Source organism: Cottoperca gobio, chromosome 22, assembly GCF_900634415.1.
Source record: "Cottoperca gobio chromosome 22, fCotGob3.1, whole genome shotgun sequence".
In the NCBI taxonomy this organism is placed as follows: domain Eukaryota; kingdom Metazoa; phylum Chordata; class Actinopteri; order Perciformes; family Bovichtidae; genus Cottoperca; species Cottoperca gobio.
The window spans coordinates 7,364,327-7,384,220 of NC_041376.1; the positions used below are offsets into that span (position 1 = coordinate 7,364,327).

The 19,894-nt window shown below is 40.9% G+C and overlaps 2 protein-coding genes across 3 annotated transcripts in view; one reads left to right on the forward strand and one right to left on the reverse strand.

Moving 5' to 3' along the window:
* luzp1 (leucine zipper protein 1) overlaps positions 1-6,219 on the reverse strand; it is a 47,724-nt gene extending 41,505 nt beyond the window's left edge. For both annotated transcript variants that reach the window (XM_029460372.1, XM_029460371.1), the window contains exon 1: positions 5,995-6,219. The gene's annotated coding sequence lies outside the window, so the exon portion shown is untranslated. The remainder of the gene's footprint in view (positions 1-5,994) is intronic.
* Positions 6,220-12,511: 6,292 nt separating this feature from the next.
* On the forward strand, positions 12,512-15,522 carry ptafr (platelet-activating factor receptor). Its single transcript, XM_029459969.1, has 2 exons — positions 12,512-12,627; positions 13,159-15,522. The coding sequence occupies exon 2, from the start codon at positions 13,166-13,168 to the stop codon at positions 14,327-14,329; it is 1,164 nt and encodes a 387-aa protein (XP_029315829.1). The 5' UTR covers positions 12,512-12,627; positions 13,159-13,165; the 3' UTR covers positions 14,330-15,522.
* The last annotated feature ends 4,372 nt before the right edge of the window (positions 15,523-19,894 follow it).

Here is a 19,894-nt window from a genome sequence, read left to right on the forward strand (position 1 = left end):
ACACACGCAGAAGAAATTGTACAAACAGAATCCATTCTCGCTTTGAATTCTTAAAGAGTGAGAGCACATGTCTGTTGATCTGTGTGTCGGTGTTAATGAGAGCCTGAGGGAGGCGTGTGAGCACTTAAGGCTGAGATGTACTTCTGGCTACAACTCGCGGAGTGATTGACACTCTCTGCCCCGAGTATCGGATGACAGATCGACATGGCTGGGAACAACACTGAGCAAAAGTGCTTTGTCACACGCACACGCACACGCACACGCACACACACAAAGTTCAAGTAGTTTGAACTCCAGCTGAAATCACAGAGCCCTGCCCTGTCAGCGATAAAGAAAGCTGGCAGAGAGGGCAAGCAGGAAGAGGGAAAAGGAGCTGGAGAAAAAGGAGGAAACTAATGTGTGTGTACAGTAGAGGGCAGAGACAATAAAGAAAGAGGTGGTTGGGACAGAAAAGGTTCAGGGTTAGGTTCTGGAGAAGAACCAACTCAAGAGTCTGATGGCTGTGCCCATTAGACACATACACATAGTGCTGCAACCAATGACTAGTTTCAGTTTTGACTTAAAGTTTGGTGTAAAAAATGACAAAAAATAGTGATTGCCACAAGTTCCCAGAACCCAATTAATTAAATTGTGTTTTGCTTGATAAGACAAATTATTGATTCATTGTAATTTAATTTAGCAACAACAATCCAGAAATTGCACACAAGCAGTTGGCGTGCTTTCTTCATTGATAAATCTACAGATTGCTTTCTCGTTTGATCGAATCACTTAGTCAAGAAAATAGTGAAACATGCCCGCCATGTTTCAAAAAGCCAGGAGGTGATGTCTTCAAATTGATCGTTTTGTATGACAGAAAGTCCAATAATTGATAGACTAATCGTTTCAGGTCTTAGTAGCTCCAACACACACACACACACACACACACACACTCCAGAGACACCTAAATGAGACTTAGTATGTCTGTACTGTGTCTTTATGGCATTAAGCCATATTCCTGCAAGTCTACTAATAGACAGACAGCCACTCCAGCTGGCCTGTGTATTGTCAACAGCAGCCTCTGTCCCGGATACTGAGCCCATTATTGCATTATCATCACAAAACACACACATACATACACTCACAAAAGGATATACACTGTACACACAGGCTGTGTGTGGGCCTTAATACTGCACAAGCCTCTAAGACAGTGGTTCTTAAGGTGGGTTCGATCGAACCCCAGGGGTTCGTTGAGTCACTCTCAGGGGTTCGGCAGGGGTCAAGACACACACAGTATAGCCCGGTTCACACTAGCAATGTCGGGCCGACAATTTGGCAACACGCAATTTTTTGATTTTTCACAATATGTCGAGCAAAAAAAGAAAGTGGTTGGACGAATACGTACAATATGGATTCACGTGCATAAAGGAACGTGATGGGAGTCAGCGTCCTCAATGCATGATTTGCAATGCCAAGTTCTAGTCTAGCACCGGCAAAACTAAAGGAACACAACGCTCGCTGAATTCAAGGTGAAGAGAGCCAGATTCGATGAAAAGGCTACTCTGCCTGTTCTCGGCTTTGTACCCATCGACAAACCGATCCTCACAGCAACGTACGAAGTTGCGTACCTGATAGCAAAGCAGGACAGACCACACACCATTGGGGAAACACTCGTAAAACCAGCTGCGTTGAAGATGGCGAATATCATGCTGGGAAAAGCTGCTGAAGATAAGTCTTTCAAATGACACTATCAGCAGCAGAATAGACGACATGAGCGATGACGTCTTGGCTCAAGTAGTTGCAGATCTGATTTCAAGCCCAGCAAAATTCATCCTCCAACTCGACGAGACCACCGACGTTTCCAATCTAAGCCAGCTTGTTGTATTCGTGTGTGAAAGACGACAGTGATAAAGGAAGATTTTTTTATTTTGTAAGCCTCTTACAACAACAACCAAGGCAGTCGATGTGAAGAAACTCGTGGATGACTTCTTCAGAGACAACGATCTTTCGTGGAATATGGTTTCTGCAGTTTGTTCGGATGGAGCTCTGAGCTATTTCAAGGAGGCCCACAAATTGTAACGGCTGCAATATCACTCTGTGTCCGGTGTGTGTGCATCCTCTGCTGCTTTATTCCTGGGTGAGAGGGTTACAGGAGGCTAAAAGTCAGAGTCTACAACTAATAATAACCAACACCATCCGGTCCAATATCTGAGCTATCCATTGCAGCATATTAGAATGTATAGTTTTGCTGGAAAGGACATTCGCCGGCACATGTGGTGCCGACTTTATTTACCATGTATTACGTTGACAGCTAACAAGCTACATCGACAATTTAATGTTGTTTTCAATATGTTAACAATAAAACGATTACTAGATTGAAAATAAAACTAAACTGCAACTATTTTGATACTCGAGTTATCAATTCAGTCAGTTTCACTTCCGCAAATGTGAAACTTTAATGGTTTTCTTTGTCGTATATAATAGTAAATTGAATATCTTTGTGTTTTAGATGGTTTAGTATTTTGAAACAAGCAATTTGAATACATCACTTTGGCTCCGGGAAATTATTATGCACTTGTTTCACTATTTGATTTATCAAAAACATATTGTCTGTTTAATTTATCCATCAATCATCTACCGCTTATCCAGGGTTGGGTCGCGGGGGCAGCAGCTCCAGTAAGGAACCCCAAACTTCCCTTCTCCGGGCCACATTCTCCAGCTCCGACTGGGGGATCCCGAGGCATTCCCTGGCAGTGAGGAGATCTAATCTCTCCACCGAGTCCTGGGTCTTCCCCGGGGTCTCCTCCCAGCTGGACGTGCCCGGAACACCTCCCCTAGGGAGGCGCACAGGTGGCCTCCTTACTAGATGTCCGAACCACCTCAACTGGCTCCTTTCAACTCAAAGGAGCAGCGGCTCTACTCCGAGTCTCTCATGGATGGCTGAACTTCTCACCCTATCTCTAAGGGAGACGCCACCCGTCTGAGAAAACCCATTTCGGCCGCCGTTTAATTTATAATGGCAAATTTAGTCAGTTGTTATTTATTAAGTAGTGTTTTACCAGTATTATTCTGAAAGCAATGTACTTTAAGGGATCTTATGTTCTATTATTGGTTCACTTTCAACTTTGTGGATTTTGATAATGATAATGATAATAATAATAATAATAATAATAATAATAATAATAATAATAAAGGTTGACGATTAAAATAATAACAGACTATTTTCTCAATGTGCGTTTCCATCCCACTGTCCAATAACTAGATCCATTTTTTATTTGCATGCACTTGCAACATATGACTAACGTACTGTAATTCCACACTAATGTGATGGTACTACCCTAACAGCAGGGGCTCTGTGCATAAACCTTGATGTGCGTAGTGGCAGTAATATTACCACTGGCAGGCTGGGTTTGACATTCCCAGCGGTTTGATTCTCCCAGGCAGAAAACCTCAATATTTTAATTTAATCCCCAGAGCAGTCATTTAGCCACTCCGTAATCCCCAGGTCCAGTGCTTAGTCTGATAATTACCCTTATTGGACACCCATAATGATTAGTTTTTGGTTTCACCCAAAGCAGTGCAGGCAGTTTCATAGGGCGGTCGCGGCGTTCTGCGGAGTGGAAAACCAATCATGCGTGGTATAGCCCAGGTCATAAAAGAGGAGCGAGGGGTATGATTATTATTACTTTGCATGGCAGGCGACAACTCTCAGACAAGGACATGGTGCAAACTCTTTGTGTAACTTTGAGATCACTTTAAAAGTTTACAAAACAGGTGGTGGTGGAACTCGTACTGTGTCAGCGTAGACAACTATCATTGCACTGAGGAATCATGTTCAGTGAATTATCCCTCCTGAGAGCCAATGCAACCAAACCTCACTTGGAGCATGATTTCCCAAGACTGTAAATGCATGGATCAAGCCGTGATCGGGGAAAATTCTGACATCTCACTCTTCACTTTGCTGGTACTTTCATTTAATTTCCCCGTTTGCATTTCTCCCAACATTTCCAAACTGACAGGCTAAACTTCAGACATTCCCTTCACATGCGGTGTCACAGTCTCATCCAAAATACCGTAGGAAACCCTTTTCGCACATCTACCGACATGACAAGTTGCCATGCAAGTGCCTGTGCAGAGTCAAGGAGGAAAAGTTGGTTCACAGCAGCTCAAGCTGGTAGCTCAGCTGGTATAATGTACAGCTGGCTGGGAGGGCAAGCCTTACTGGCAAGTCATCAGTGTTTTATGTCTCCTTCATGTCTGAAACAGGTCAAGGCAGGTCCCCTTCCCTCTCTGTGCTGCTCTTTACGAGCTCCACCTGGCAGATTAGTATTCCACCACTACAACTACCTTTTCTGACACACACACACACACACACACACACACACACACACACACACACACACAGTTCAGACTTTGGTCTCTGCCACCTTCGTTTCATATATGCATGTGTAGCCTATGCAGCACAACACGTTCCACCTCACATGAAAACACACACACACACACACACACACACACACACACACACACACACACACACACACAGTTATGTTTTAATGTGTCAACTTTAATTAATTAAGTCAAACAAATGCCAAAAAAAAGCTTTAGGGGACATTTTCTTATTTTGACCAATGAACAGTCAAAATCTCAAAAACATTCATAAGGCAGCCATATAGACAGAAAGGCAACACATACCCACATTTGACAAAATGAAACGAGAGATTATTTTCCCTTAATAAATTACTTTTAAATTTCCTGTCAAACAATTACTCATTTTCAGTAACAACTTTCAGCACTAGATCCGAGGCGGATTCAGATATTTCGCAGTTACACTGAGGTTGTCCACCATCCAAAAACTGACCCCTGCACACAGGAGCATGTATCATTGGTGTCTTCAAATTACTGTCAAAATCACAGTGAACTCATTCAACAGATTAAAGAGCTAAATACAGGTGGTGTTCAAATGTCCTTCAATGTATAACCACTACGCTATTCTTTCACTTGTTTGTGTTTTTCTTTCACTAGTCTATTCCTGTGTTTAAATTTCCTTATGGTGACTTTTGTGCTCAATTGAGATTTTATAGTGCTCAAAATGGGATTAAACTAACCCCAAAATATATTTAGGCCAGCCAATATTTCACTTTACAACAACAACTACAGTAGCTACACATATGTGTCATATCTACCCAGTATCTCCTTTCTGTAAACGTACTCTTAACTTTAGAGTATAACGTGTAGGAAATATATGTATGTGTAAACACTGTTTTCATGCTTCCCTATGTAACCAGTAGGAAACGAGGGCCAAAACAGACTCTTTGGCAGCCCGGTACAAAGTCTAGATGTGCTCGTTTATTTTGCCGATACTGAATGGCAGCAAAAGAAATATCAACATTTTGACTTCATTCATAAAAATACCCTACACTCCCTCAAGATGTAATGGAACAGAGAGGGGGGGGGGGGGTCACAGTTTAATTAAGGTACATAGCATTTTGGACATTATAGCCTCACCAAAACATAGACTAGGCTACATGAATGTCAAGAGCATGTACGACTATCAACTCATCAACCCCGTGCTCTGAAATGTAGTTTGTTATGCAGTAATTTAGCCTATATGAAAACGCTTGGCGTTTTTAAGTGCGTAGACGCCAGCGAATCTCAAACATGAGACAATTATGCCGCCAAACAGGTTTTGCGAAACATTGTAAAAAAAACAAAAAACTGCGACATGTTAACAAAATAAGAGGTAAACGGTGTAAGCACCGCTACGTTTTAACTACCTGAGGTTTTCGTCGCAGTCCTGGATGCTTCCTTTTGGCTACAAAACGAACAGAGGAGGAGGAGGAGAAGGACAAGAAGGAGGAGGAGGGTTGAAAAACTTGCCGCAGTTCAGACTTCTGCAGTCCCGACTGACTGGATCCAACTCAGGAAGCCGCTGTCTGAACACCCCCCCCCCCCCAACACCGTGTTCCCATGTTCTCAACAGCCCAAAACACACCCAAAAAATAAAGTCTTCAACTTTACCTTAGCTGTTCCACCGCCGGGTCAGAAACACGCAGCGGTAAATCCACAACTTCACACGGTTTGAGCTCATGCGGACGGTAGGACTCGCTGCTGCCGACACGGCGAGGACAAGTTCATCCACATATTCTCTGATACAACCAGGGAGTTGGAGGCGACAGGGGGATTGCGTTTGTTGGTTTCCCCCTTTCCCTGAATTACTTTCGTCGGTCCTTTCCTCTCGGATATTCCCCTCCCTAGCCCGTTTGAGATCAAACCATCACATTCCACCGCGTCCTTAACAATGAAAAAAGGTGGGTTTTCCTTTACTGCTGCCGGAGGACCCACCCCTCGGGATGACTTTGCCCGGTCTGACCGCAAAGAGAACGCCCTTCCCGGCTGCGAGGTCCCGCCTCTCTCCCCCACATAACATAGGCAAATCTGGCCGGGGAGGAATGAATCCAAACTGAGGTTGTGTGGATAGTCCGAGTATTAAAAAAAAAAACAGCCTCTGAGTTAATCTCTCTCTCTCTCTCTATCCCTTTCTCTCTCTGCACACACAACACATGTTGAATTGAACAGCATAAAATCAGTATACACACCATCATCCTCCACAGCAATATTATAGCACTATTTTTGTAATACCATAAAAAATGTTTAACCTTAAACTTCGCATTGTATATCCCAGTGAAGGTCCCTATTGCAATATTAAGAATCAGTGATACAGGAATTAAGTACCAAAAGTCTCATAAAGTCGCTATAAACTCAATGAGTAACACCTGTAGCAATGTTACAAGAGTTTTTAAGTAATCAAAGGGGGTAAAAAACACTGATAAGACTACTATAAATGTATTTTCCAGTATCATAGACATATTATAAATCCCCATTGTATTGTTATAAAGCTTTTTTGTTTGGGTTTGTGTGCACTCTTAATGGCCGTAAAAAAAAATTCCAGGAACTGCAAAAATGTCCACAACAAAAATGCTTGATATTCTGCATATGCTCATAAATGTGCAAATACCACAATTAAAGTTGGGCAAGTTTTATGGTGTCAGGTTGAGGAATGCGAGTGGCATTGCTGTGATTAATGTTCTGCGTGGCAAGGGTTCTCCAAGTTTTCCATTAAGAAGCAGCCTAAAAAGTGTTTCTCCTAAAGGTAGTTAAGCCTCTAATGCAGCCTTATCCTCAATGTATTCATTAAAACATATTATTGTATATTGTTATTCTAAGATATATTTCTTCTATTTGAATCCAAACCCAAGTGCACTGCAGTGTGATAAATGTAAAATAAGCCTATTGTTTACTTTATGTATTTCAGCAGGATTGTGGTGTGGCAGTAAATTCTTCATTGTCTTTCAGTTGCGTAACTGTGGAAATGACTTCATTAAGATAGAATACCGCCTAACTTTTATGAATGTAGCCAACCAGGTGAAGTCTTTCCCACACAGACACACACAAACTCTGTCACACAGTGTTTGTTTTTGTATTTCTTGAACAATTTAGACTGATGTTTGCCTAAACCTGCTTTATTCAGCAGCAGAGAGGACTTAAACACGGTTTTCATTTTAGGACTCAGTATCAGAATCAGTACTGCCTGATATTCATAGGTAACATCAGCCTCACATTGCTACTCTCTGTGGAAGGCAGAGGCTGAAAAATAAAGTTAATGGATGTCAAAAGCCTCCCGTTCATCAGTGACCATGACTTGTGTGACTTAAACGGTCACGTAATTAATTCTTTGTGGAGATTCCCACAGTCAAGCCTTTGTTTTCCCCCCTTATTAAACATCCCTCCCTCGTAAAAAACCATGTCCCTCAAATCATATTTCACATAATAAGCTGGACGAGGTATAAATCATGTCACGGTGTTGCTCTCTCCAGGTGGGGGAAAGGCCAAAGATACCAAGTACTCAAAGGGAAATTAAATCCTTTCAAAGGCAAACTAAAGGCATAACCAGGCATGCCCAGACACCTGAACGCCACAGCAGGAAAGGCAAGCACAGGTGTACGTGAAATTTTGTGTGTACAAAATTCTGACTGTATATTTCTTATGTTAATGTGTCTTCTAAGATAAAGGCACAGCTCAACAGAGAAACACAGTTGTAGGAGCCGTAGAATATGGGCTTATCCCTCCGTTTCCAGAGCTACGGTCTGTAGACATAAAAACAACTCTTGATCTATGAAGAAGCAGTGCTAGAAACAGTGAGGTGACATAAGTAAAGACAGGCATGGAAAATGCCTCTTTTTTATGAGGACATGTATCAGCCATGTTTCATCCTTCTTGAGAGGGTTGGCTCATGCACAGACAAGTTTATGTCATTCTGGGAATTTGCCTTAATACATCAAATGATATAAATGCAAATGCATAATACAGACTGCAATCTAACGCACAAGGACATGGTTGCAGGGAATGCAATCTCCTGCAGCACATACTGTAGCATACACAGGATTCAGGAAGAACAGTGTTCAAGCCAACATCCTTCCTAATCACAAACATCCCTCACCACCCAGCAACAATAACTTGTTTATTCCAATAAAGAATTGGGGATGCATCAGCATCAGATTATGATTGTTCCTTGTCAATGATTGTCTTTCAAAAGGAAGCCCCGTGTTTTTTCTGTTTGTATTTCACATTTGAGGTATTTTATCTTATCCAGAGCGGCTTGCAGTGGCTGCAACAGCAGACTAATCTCTAATAATCCTGCGTAGATCACCAAAATTACAAGCAGCCAATAGTGCAGAGTGCAAGGGTCAGGTCAATAGTCACCTGACAATATTCTTTTGACTACAAAATGAGCATGTCAGAATTTTTTTTAGACCAGAGTAGGAGGATTTAAGGCCTCAATACGGCTAAAGCTTTCCTACTTTGTGTCTGTTTTACAGCGGGGATAAGGATTAATGTGCTTAATTCACTGTCCTCTCAGAGTGGGTTATGGTCAGTATTTAAACAGATGTAACCCTGATGGATCAAAATGTGGGGCAACTCTTATCTAATACCATCAAGCACTGACAACATTGTGCAACATTGTGTAAACTAACATCAATAATGTGCCGTGCAGATGAAATCATGACATGTCTTCTCCACTTTTATCACTAAAAGCTAACAGCAGAGATAGTTGATGTTCTTGTGTCTTAATTTGGAAATACACAGAATGTCCCATGAGAGAGAGAGCGAGAGAGAGAGAGAGAGCTCCAAATCCTTTAATAATTATTCTCACTGTCAGGTTCTATATGATCTTGAAGTACAGATGCCTCAGTCTGTCTAGCTCACCCTCCCATGGCCCTCTCTTTCTCACTGCAGGGGGACATTCCTCAAACCTCAGCCTCTGGCAGGCAGTAAATCTGCCTGAGAGAGACCTACACTCTCTGGTCTGCCAAGAAGCCTCTGCCAAGCAAGACGTGCAGCTAAACACTACCTATTTATCAGTTCTCAGCTTCTCTATGTTCTCCATAAGTGGCCTGAGAGTGCAGCCACGGACTGCCCGTTTGTAAAATATCCAACTAGGGCGTTTCATGTCTGCCAGAGGCAAAGTGCCATGGATCAAGGTGAGGTGAAGGAGCAACTGTGAAAAGGTGTTAATGGGACAAGAGGAGCTCCACACAGGCAGCTCCCTCCCTTCCTGCCTCCCAGAGGAATGCATGACTCTGACTTCTGACGATATTGCTCTTCCAGAGCAATAGCTAGCTCTGCTATTAAATAAAAAAAAAGAAAAGAAATGATGAGGTCCTGGCAGCTTTCCATCTCTGTGTCTCTGCACACCTGGACTTGAAGTACAACCACTCCTTGGGAGCAGCAGAGCACAACATCAGCGATCACCTGCATGAATCTGTATCTGATTATTTTACATTTTTTTCTGGGCCATTTAGAGGTCGATTAGAAGATTATGTTTGAGAAATGGAATCAGTTGGCATGCAGGCCGGAGCCAGACGCAGGTGCTCAGCTTATAGGAAAAATGTGTAATGCGTGTCACTACTGCCAGTGCAACATGGGATGTCTATATTCGAATCCAACAGTTATTTAACACATACACTGTAAAACATCGCAAGCTTGTTCAATTTAAATAAGTAGCTTCCCTTAAAAACTGTTTTGTCACATCAGCAACCATTACAGCAACCGCCAGGCTAGCTGTTTCAACCAGCTCCCAGTCTTTGTGCTAAGCTAAGCTAAGAGGCTGGCTGTAGCTTAATATTTACCGTACACACAAGATAGTGGTGTTGATCTTCTCATCTAACTCTCCGCAAGACAACATATATTGTTCCTTTATTGTGTACTGTTTTCTTTAACTATACAATAGAAGGTCTTTGGAAAGTTTTAACCCTCAAATAAAGCACACGGATCATGTTTAAAACCCAGCAGTTCTTTGTTTTGTGTTTTTTGGCCTATTTGACAGAAGAAGTGTAGAAATGGAGTGGGGGGCGTTTGACATGCAACAAAGGTCTCAATGCCAAAACCAAAACTGTGACGTTGCGGTTATATGGTATGTGCTGTAACCACTCGGCAACCAAGTCGCTTCAGAAAACTCAGTAGTACAAACTCATAATTTCTAGTCAAGTGACTGCAAGACAGAATAACTCATGTTTATACGTATGAGAAGCCTCAGAAAACTTGAAGGTTTGAGTGCTAATAACTTGGAATATTAAATCAAATAAATGTATAAAGTTGTACACATATCCAACACTTTGAACCAAAGAAGCTGCTTTCAATGACCAAGACAAATCTCACTTGCTTGCTGTGGAATCTTCTCAATCCACACCCAAAACATGTATCGTGAACATATATATTTTTTGTTTTACAGTGTAGCCTAAGCCTGTACACCAAGCAATGGCACAGCAGGTCTGGCAGTCATGCAGGGCACAACCACCAACAAGCTATGCTCTCTTGTTCCACTGCCAAGCCATAATAACAGCAATAAGGTTGGGGAGGCTCGTTAACCTTAATCTAGGGAATTACACTGTGGCACCAAGGAGAAGAAGACGTGTTGTGTTGTGTGCTTGTACATAGGAGCCTGAATTAAACATTTACCACAGAGGGGGGCCTGGTGCTGCTTTGAAGAGTGAGAGTGGTGGTTCAAGCAATGAGCTACACAGTGCTGTATGCAGCCTCACCTGGGCTCAAGTCACTCCACCACTGTTCACTGTTTCGAGATTCCTTTGCTCTGTTTTATTAGCCTCTTCCTCCCCCATGTGGTTAAAGTGCATTACTGCACACGAGCCTTAGCCTCTGATGAGCCAGAATAACTCAATACACTGTTTTATATAACCACACATGAAATATATAGGTTAAAGGTATAGGATAGGTATATTTTATATTTATATACCTATCCAGCTGGAAAGTTAAATCATTCTACAATACATACCTTGAAGAAAATATATTTGATAGAATGCCAACATCAGGGGACATGGGGACAAAACAATGGTTTCTGGGGTGTGTTACGAACCACGGAATGAAAAAACATAGGATCAAAAATACACGACTCCACAAAGTGTCTGACGTACAAACAAAAGATCTTTTAATACAAAGTTTACCCATTAACAATAACCATACACTTGACTAGATTTAACCAGACAACTGGCACCAGACAAGGGGAGACAGGACTATTTATACACGAGGTAAGGGGACACAGGTGACAACAATCAGGGGCGTGGCAGACGATCACAGAAGCGGGAAAACACACAAGGCGGGAAGTTAAGTGACCTGGAACGAGAGGGAAAGGTGAGTTTCAAAACAAAACAGGACGTGCAAGACGACACTAGACAAGCGTGACTGTAATTTAACATAACCTGAGAGATATTAAACACTGAACATGAACTAAACTATAACAAACACATGACATAACATATAATGTGACGGGACATGACAGGGTGCCTTTAAAAAGCCCTTTAAAATGTCCCTGCTGGGCTACATGGAGAACGATGAAGGCATACAAAATACATTAAATTAAACATAATCTGTATTTAGACTAGGCGATTAATCGTCATTGTTCGGACTATTAGCCCCAATCATGTATCACTGTGGAGGTAGAAATGTTTAATCAGAGGTCTGACAGCCTGTAAATCAATTACAGGCTTTATAAAGTCAATGTTTAATGTCAGAGATAAGTCTGAGTAAGTTTGAGATAAAGTCAAACTTAAAGTTGATCTTGAGTTTATGGCCTTATAATATATTTTCCTTTCCTTGAAATATTTAAGCTGTTATAATTCGTTTCTCTTTTATTGTGCTTTTTCGTTGTAAGCCCCATAGTTGAACTATTAAGTTATCTATAATGACTTCAGTTACATAAGAAACTGATTTAGCTTTCTGAAGTAAAGCGTTGCTGTTTGCATAGTGCCAGAGAAGTTACCACCACATTTTGGGAGGTGTCTCCACTTGCCCAGAACAATTAACACACATTTTTATGAACGAGGAAATACTAACCGCTCCTAAATTGGCAACTTTCTTCGTTTTCGGAGGAAGAGGAACAAAAACGATGCAATGTGTGTTGCACCATGTGTGTTTTTCCTAAGCAGAGCGAAAGACGATCGCGCCTCCTTCTTCATGAACCTTAAAGCACACACACAAACACCACGCCCTTTCAGTCAGTAAGACTTGACTTCATAGCTGCTGAGGCATTCATAGTGAACACTCCCTGAGAGACATTAGAGGAGAAGAGCCAGCCTGGTAAGTTGACTTTCTTTTAAAGTATCTTTCTTCAAAAGAAAACAAAACAGGATAACATATTAAGGCAGGCAGATCAAACCAATCCTGTTTTAAACTGTGAAGCTAATTTGGACAAATGTGTCTAAAAACTCACCAACAAGCTGCGAATAAAAATAAATATTGATTAACAACTAGGAAGATGAAGCTCTCAGAAAAGCCACCACTGAAACAAACACTTACTTTTCATGCTTAGACTTACCTTACATGCTCAGGTTATAATGTGAAGTTTTTGCAGAAAAGATATTGTGGACAAAATAATAGAAACACTTGTCAGTATAATGCAATGCAACTCAATAACACCACAAACGGCAGCCTCCAAAATTACCGTACAGTTGAATGAACACCTCTCTCAAACAGTTTCAACAGTAACTTTAAAACCTTCAGGATGGTAGGATTCATTTTGTATTAGACTTAGTTTTTGCTAGGTGTACCTGAATACCAGAATGCTTTATGTTGTGATGACATTACTATGTTATGTTATGTCTTCCACAGACACAAAATGCCTTTCACAACTAAAGAACAATCTGCAGTAACAGGGAGCTCTGGTCAGGTGTCTTCGGTGGGTGATGGCTTCCTGGACTCTAAGTTTCGTTACGTCCTCTTCCCAGTTGCTTATAGCGTCATCTTCATCCTGGGCCTCTTCGCTAACCTCTACGTGCTGTTTGTCCTGCGCTGCCTCCGCCAAGCCAAGGCCATGGGCGAAATCCGCATCTACATGGCAAACTTGACCATCGCTGATCTCCTTTTTGTCTGTGCCCTTCCCTTCTGGATTGACTATTACAGTCGGGATGGTAACTGGGTGTACCAAGACTTCATGTGCCGGCTGACTGGCTCGTTGTTCTTCGTCAACACCTACTCCTCCATCCTCTTCCTCGGGGCGATCAGCGTCAACCGATACTGGGCAGTCACCAAGCCTCTGAATGCAGCCTCCTCCGACCACAGACGTCGTGGGATCATTGTGTGCGTTGTGATCTGGGTGTTGACCGTAGCGATGGCTGTTCCATATCTGACATCTACAGGGATCAACACGGATAAGAATAACATCACTCACTGTTTCGAGGGCTACCAGAATGTAACAGATTCGGAGAAGAGAACAGTGGCTGCCACTCATTTTACAATAATTGGAGTGTTTTTTGTTTGCTTTTTTCTGGTCGTGGTGTGTAACTTCCTTATTGCTCGGACGTTACTTTCTCAAACTCCTCCTCAGTCCTCAACAGTTAAATCGAGAAAGTCCAACAGGAACATTTCCATCTCGATTAGAAGGCCCAGGGGGGTGAAACGGAGCGCTCTGCAGATGTTGTTAGCAGTGGTGGGAGTGTTTGTTCTGAGTTTCCTGCCCCATCATATAATTCAAGGCTTCTGGACCCTGGCGGTGTTGCGGATCTCAGAGGGCTGGGGCCACGTAAAGTGGGACCAGGACACTCGTCAGCTGCTCAACGACGCACATCAGATCACTTTGCTTCTTATGGGCCTCAACTGCATTTTAGATCCTGTAGTTTATTATTTTGCCACAAGGAAGTTCAGAGGGTTCATCATGGCCCATTTTAAAAATATAATAAAGGGAGAGGGGTGTTCTCAGACAAGCACCTCAGAGCTCTCCATGGACAGCAAGTATCATAGCCAGGGACGTAATAGCAAGGACCAACCGCCCGAAATGGATTGATTTAAACATATGTAATATTTGTACATAAGCAGTTTTAGTGTTTATGTCGTTTAGTGTTAGTGGCTTCACACAACAACTGAATGTGCTCTCACATATGTTATTTTGACATCTCATCTTGGCAAACTATAGGCGCTGCGGTCTGAATTGCACCAGTCCTACTGCTCTTCCTGTGTGATGTACAAGCTGAAAAGCAGAAGTTTTGAAAGCAGTAGTACACGAACAAATCAATCATGGCTCTGTAAACTTTCTTTCTGCGCCTGTGTGAGCGGAAATGATTCTTAATAACAGCAGGCGCAGGGAGTCTGTATTTGTCATTAGAAAAAGTAAACATAACAACAGTCGACCATTTCCAGGCCACTCTCGCCGAACACTTCATTCCAGGTGGCCATGTTGTTGTGTAAATATCCCTGTATATGAATGATCAGATGAAATGAAGGTGACAAGTGAAAAGAGCCTCTGTGTGTGCCCTCTTCACCTTCGTTTGTACCTTTGTTCTCCTCACGTCCGTTTCTCTTAAACTGAACAGACAGACTGAAAACTGAATCAGAGTGTTTCATTTTGCCACATACTGTAAAAACTAGGCAATAACCGACGGCCGATAATCTGCTTGGTGTGTCACGGCTTTAAAACTATAAAAGCGTTCTATAAAAGCTGTCCATTTACCATATACAGAGCATAGTCATCTGCTCCTGAGTGTTATGACTGGAGCTTCTCACTAGATTACTCACACACTTCAACTTAGAAGGCGTGGTTGTAGAAATGATGTGGTTAACTATTTGATGAGATTGTTGTCTCACATCAGACAGACATCTTAAGCTTTCCATGGACAAGTTATAGTCGGTATTGTGAAACAAGGGAACAGAAGTAATAATGCTTGAGTTACGTTTCCCCCCTGGAATCCAATATTGTGACATGGTGAGAAAAATCCCATGATTCACTGTGACAAAGAAACACAATGCTTATTATTGTTCAGCTATCTATTTCAATGTGTACCCTACTGTATTTCTTCTAAAAAGTAATGTAAGCTAACCTGCTGTTTCAAAAGTATTCTAATGTGTTGTGTGTTATGTTCTATCTGCCAAAAGATATTATGTTGCTTTTTACTCCATGAAGTAAACATTTGTAATTACATTTTTATTTGTGTAATTTATTTTCTGTATTTTCCTGAGCAGATAAAGTCAATTTAATAGTCAGTTTCTGACTCATCCACATCGATCAATCTGGGTACACAAAGAAAGAATAAAAAAAAAACCCCAGTACATTTATAGCGAATTACAGGTTTTATTAAAAAAGTCCAAACACAGGACTCTTGATGTTTGGTACGATCATTTTTATTAAGCTAGAACTACATATCTGCAGGTTTTACCACATTCAGATTGTGTTAAATAACTTGTTTGAAATTAAATTAAATTAAACATATAAGGCAAACAATTTAGATTAAAGGCTATGCTGAGCTGTATTTCCAGATATCCTGCTGCTGAACAAAAAGCTATTTTTGTCTTTTTATTGCACATATCCATCTTCCCATGAATGTTCATGATAGGCTTTCGTACACATTATCCTGAGTCACATTGGTGGAGTCCAGATCAGTGTAGGCTGGGCTGGAGTTTGTGTAATTCATGTACACATCTCCATCACCTTTAGGCTGTGGAAAACCTTCCCTTGTGGGTAGAAACATGATCAGACTGTCATATATACAACCTTCTGACTTAGCTGCATGTGAACAAAATGCAAAATGCAAACATAAACATATATAGTTTTTCCTCTAGAGACTTACTTTGGTGACTTTTCCGGTCCAGGAAAACCTTTCAGAAAATCAAGAAAAATAAAATCAGCCACAAAACATTTGCAAATCTTACCCCACAGTAAATGGTCTTTACCTTTAGCTGCAGTGTTGGAGGTGGTCAGTGTGGCACCAAGTCTTTGAAAGCCCAGCCCAAAAAGTATCGCAAAGTTGATGATCAAGGCCAGGACAGAAAGGACGAAGGCAGCTATTCCTAAATTATCAGCGACTTTTGTTGGGGACGCTGGGGAAACAGCAAATTGTAGGAAAAAGGTTTTAATTGTAGGTTACAGCCAAAAATGATAAACAGTTGAAAAGACAAAAAATTGCATTCTGTGTTGACAAATGACGAAGTCTGGTATGGTGAAAGCACTGCAGTGCAGCACGACTCTCTGACCTGTTGCTACGGGGTAGTCTGGTGTGGCCACCACCTGCAGAGTAGATAGCTTTACTGGGGAGGAAGAGGGATGTGGAGTGTGAGGGGAACACAGAACGGAGGATGATTGATGGAGGAAGGAGAGAGTGGACAGTTACAAAGAGAAGATATTGGTATTGCATATATTTTCAGGCTGTTGGTTGGTCTATCCACCTCTTTGGTCTAGACTGAAATATCTTAACTATTGGATGGATTGACATGAGGATGAGTACAACAGAGAATGTCTGTTATACCGTTTATATAATATCATATCTGGTTCTTTGATTAAAAAGTACAAGCCTGTGGTCATAGAAAGATGTTAAGGTAGAAGTTAACTAAGACTCCCAAGTGCCTTAAAATACTGTTACATGTGTTTCTAATGGCAAGTGGAAGCTAAAGATTATGCTGTTGAGAACTGTTGACGGGCCTCTTCTCCATGGCATCGGTAGGCGAGGCTCATGGGTATTGTAGTATTGAAACTTTTTTTTATAGTTTCAATCAATTCACTAAAGAATCACATTCTGTATAAGACCTACCTTCCTCAGCAGCTGTAGTTTTAGAAGTGTCCGAGGAAAATGCATAGCTTGTAGTTGCAGAGTTCACTGTACAGACAACAATAAGCACAAATAAAAGTTGACAGTATATTTAAAACCTATACCCTGAATTCTGTTATTACATTCTCTAATAAAATTGTCCTTACCTGTGCTCGCACAGAAAAAGTACAGGAGAGACAAGCTAAGCAGCATTTTGTTTTGAGATGAACAAAAAGAAAAATACCACACTCACTTCAGCCAAACAGGTACACGAATGAATCAAATATTATAATTAAAGCACAGGTGAGAATGGAGGAAGTATGAGACTAAGAAATCGAAAAAAAAAAAAAAAAAGGAAGTTGCAAGTTCCTTTTCTAAATATTCATCAGAACAACTGTGCAGCAATAATTCTTTACAATCCCCAATGTGAAATACAAGGCAAGCAGCAGAATGAACTGTTTCCACCTCCTATACCTTGTTATTGGATATTTAATTGTATTATATATACTGTATATTTATTAAAAATAAGAAAAGGTAAAACTATCTATGCATAAAAACATAGAACCATAGCTTAAACCAAGCCAAATGGTAAGAGTAACATAAATACAAATACACATAATTAAACCTAATCCCACCCATGAAAGCCTTCAGTTTCTAAAATGTAAAATCTGTCAATCAATTTATGACCCGAAGGAAAACAGTTAACCAAACTCCACAGAACTTTTAATGGTTTTTTAAATTTAAGAGCTGGCGGGCAAGTCTATCAGACTCTCAACACACTTGGCTCTAAACATTTTATATCAACGACAGTGGTCACCTTCAGGCGCAGGCTGTGATGACAGCTAAGATTGTTGCTGCTCGACCAGACCTCTCACCTGAGGCAAACACTCACTGGCTACCAGAGCGGGTCAGGAGAAGCAAGTGGATTTATATGGTTCTGCATAAAAAGCACAGAAATTAAACTCCTAATTCGGCGGTTGAGTTTTATTAAAGTTCATTTTATTGTTGGATGTTCCTGTTACACTCATACTAACATTTTGGCCACTTGTTTTCATCAACTGTGAGGACATTGTATATTTCTTGGATGCTCATCCAAACCTCAACCACCACATGCTGAACCCCATCCTAAACATCACCATAAGTTTAAACCATGATCATTTCTTGATCACACCAAAAATAAATGTTATCCTCTTATGGGAGGTGGGTCATAAAGTCAGTTTTTTGTCCACACAATGCGAGTGGTATCTTGATTTAATTCCTCAATTCCTGATCCCCATAGTCTATATCTATCTAAAGTATGCATGTTATATTACGCATTGTTTTGGCACATGGCACAAACAAAAAGTTAATACCTTACATTTATGTTCCTGAAATGTGGGAAGTGTCGCATCATAAAACTGCATACATAGAAGTAAATGTAGCAATATACGCATGTGAAAGACTAAATTACAGGTAACAAATATGCACGCACTGAAGAATTATTATCATCGAGTATCAAATGTGAAGAAGCATTAAGTGGAAGTTTTACCTAAGTGAGTCAGGAGCAGCCTCAAAACCTTCTAATACTTAACAGTTAGTAAAACTTTATACTTTCTGGATGGTGAGCAACAGCACATCCTGCATCAATTCATGCATTAACTCATAATGAATCATGCATTAGCTATGCATTACTTAACGTTGTGTACATTTATTATTAAGTGTTAGCGTTAGCATGAATTCAACCCGAACCAAACTATAACTACTTATAGAAGCCAAGTTTCAGTTTCAGTGATCTTTATTACGGCTGGTTGGGTGATTGGCCAAAGCAGAGTGAGTGAGATTGCGAGCTCTGGTTGATGACCTATGCCCCTGAATAAGTAAATAAGTAATAGTAGCCAAGGTTTGAACAATGATTCCCTTCAATAAACAATGCTAATAAATATAAACCAACAGCAGAATGATGTCTTTAGTTTCCATGCACAATAAAAAGACAGGAACAACAACACATTGGTTTCATTTCCCCATAGTCACACTTGCAAACAGACACGATTAAGAAAGAAGAGTTCTTTAAATTAAAGTCACATAATTCACACTGCTAGAATGCATTAAGACTTTAGGGCAGCATCAAATATGCATGTTGATTTATTTAGGGTTGCGATATTTTTAGAGGGTGTAAACTTGCACATTTATTCTGACCATTAAAAGCAACAAATTCTTGCTGATATCTTCTGGAAACAGTTGTTTTCCTCTTTCCTTTAGCAGATATATGGGGTTAAATAGAGTTTTTTTCACACCCTCCACCCATCTGTGACTTCCTCTTAAGTAAGTAATGTATACCAGAGGGAACCGAGCAACCCTCCTCTCTCTCTCTCTGAAAGAAAGAAGGAAAGATTGTGAATACCGTATAATTATCTATGTCTGCCCACATGTGTGTGCATATGAGTGTGTATGTATCAGTGTGTGTCTTTTCCCCGAGTCATTATTCTTCATTATTCGTCTATTATTCATTACTCATTCATTATTCTTCCTTTACCGCTGGCTACAGTCATGCCTGTCGGTTCGCACCGCCACCACTGTGGCCCTCCTGCCAATAGATGACAGTAGAGTAATGGGATGAAGTTTGTGTGATGCGTGCATGTGCATATACACGTACGCAATATCATCGCACATGTTTGTGTTTGTTTTGATCGACTCGGAGAAATTAAAATAGTGTAATTCATGTTATACTTAATGACTACCTCTATGAATATTGACTGTATTAAACCCAAGAGGGAAGCATCCGCCTGGAGACTAAAGAGACTGATTTGTGATTAGATAATGAATAACGTGAATGCGTGGACATGGTGGGGAAATGT

Excerpts from the sequence above, each read along its gene's own strand:
- ptafr (XM_029459969.1), top strand. The coding sequence starts at position 13,166 with ATGCCTTTCACAACTAAAGAACAATCTGCAGTAACAGGGAGCTCTGGT.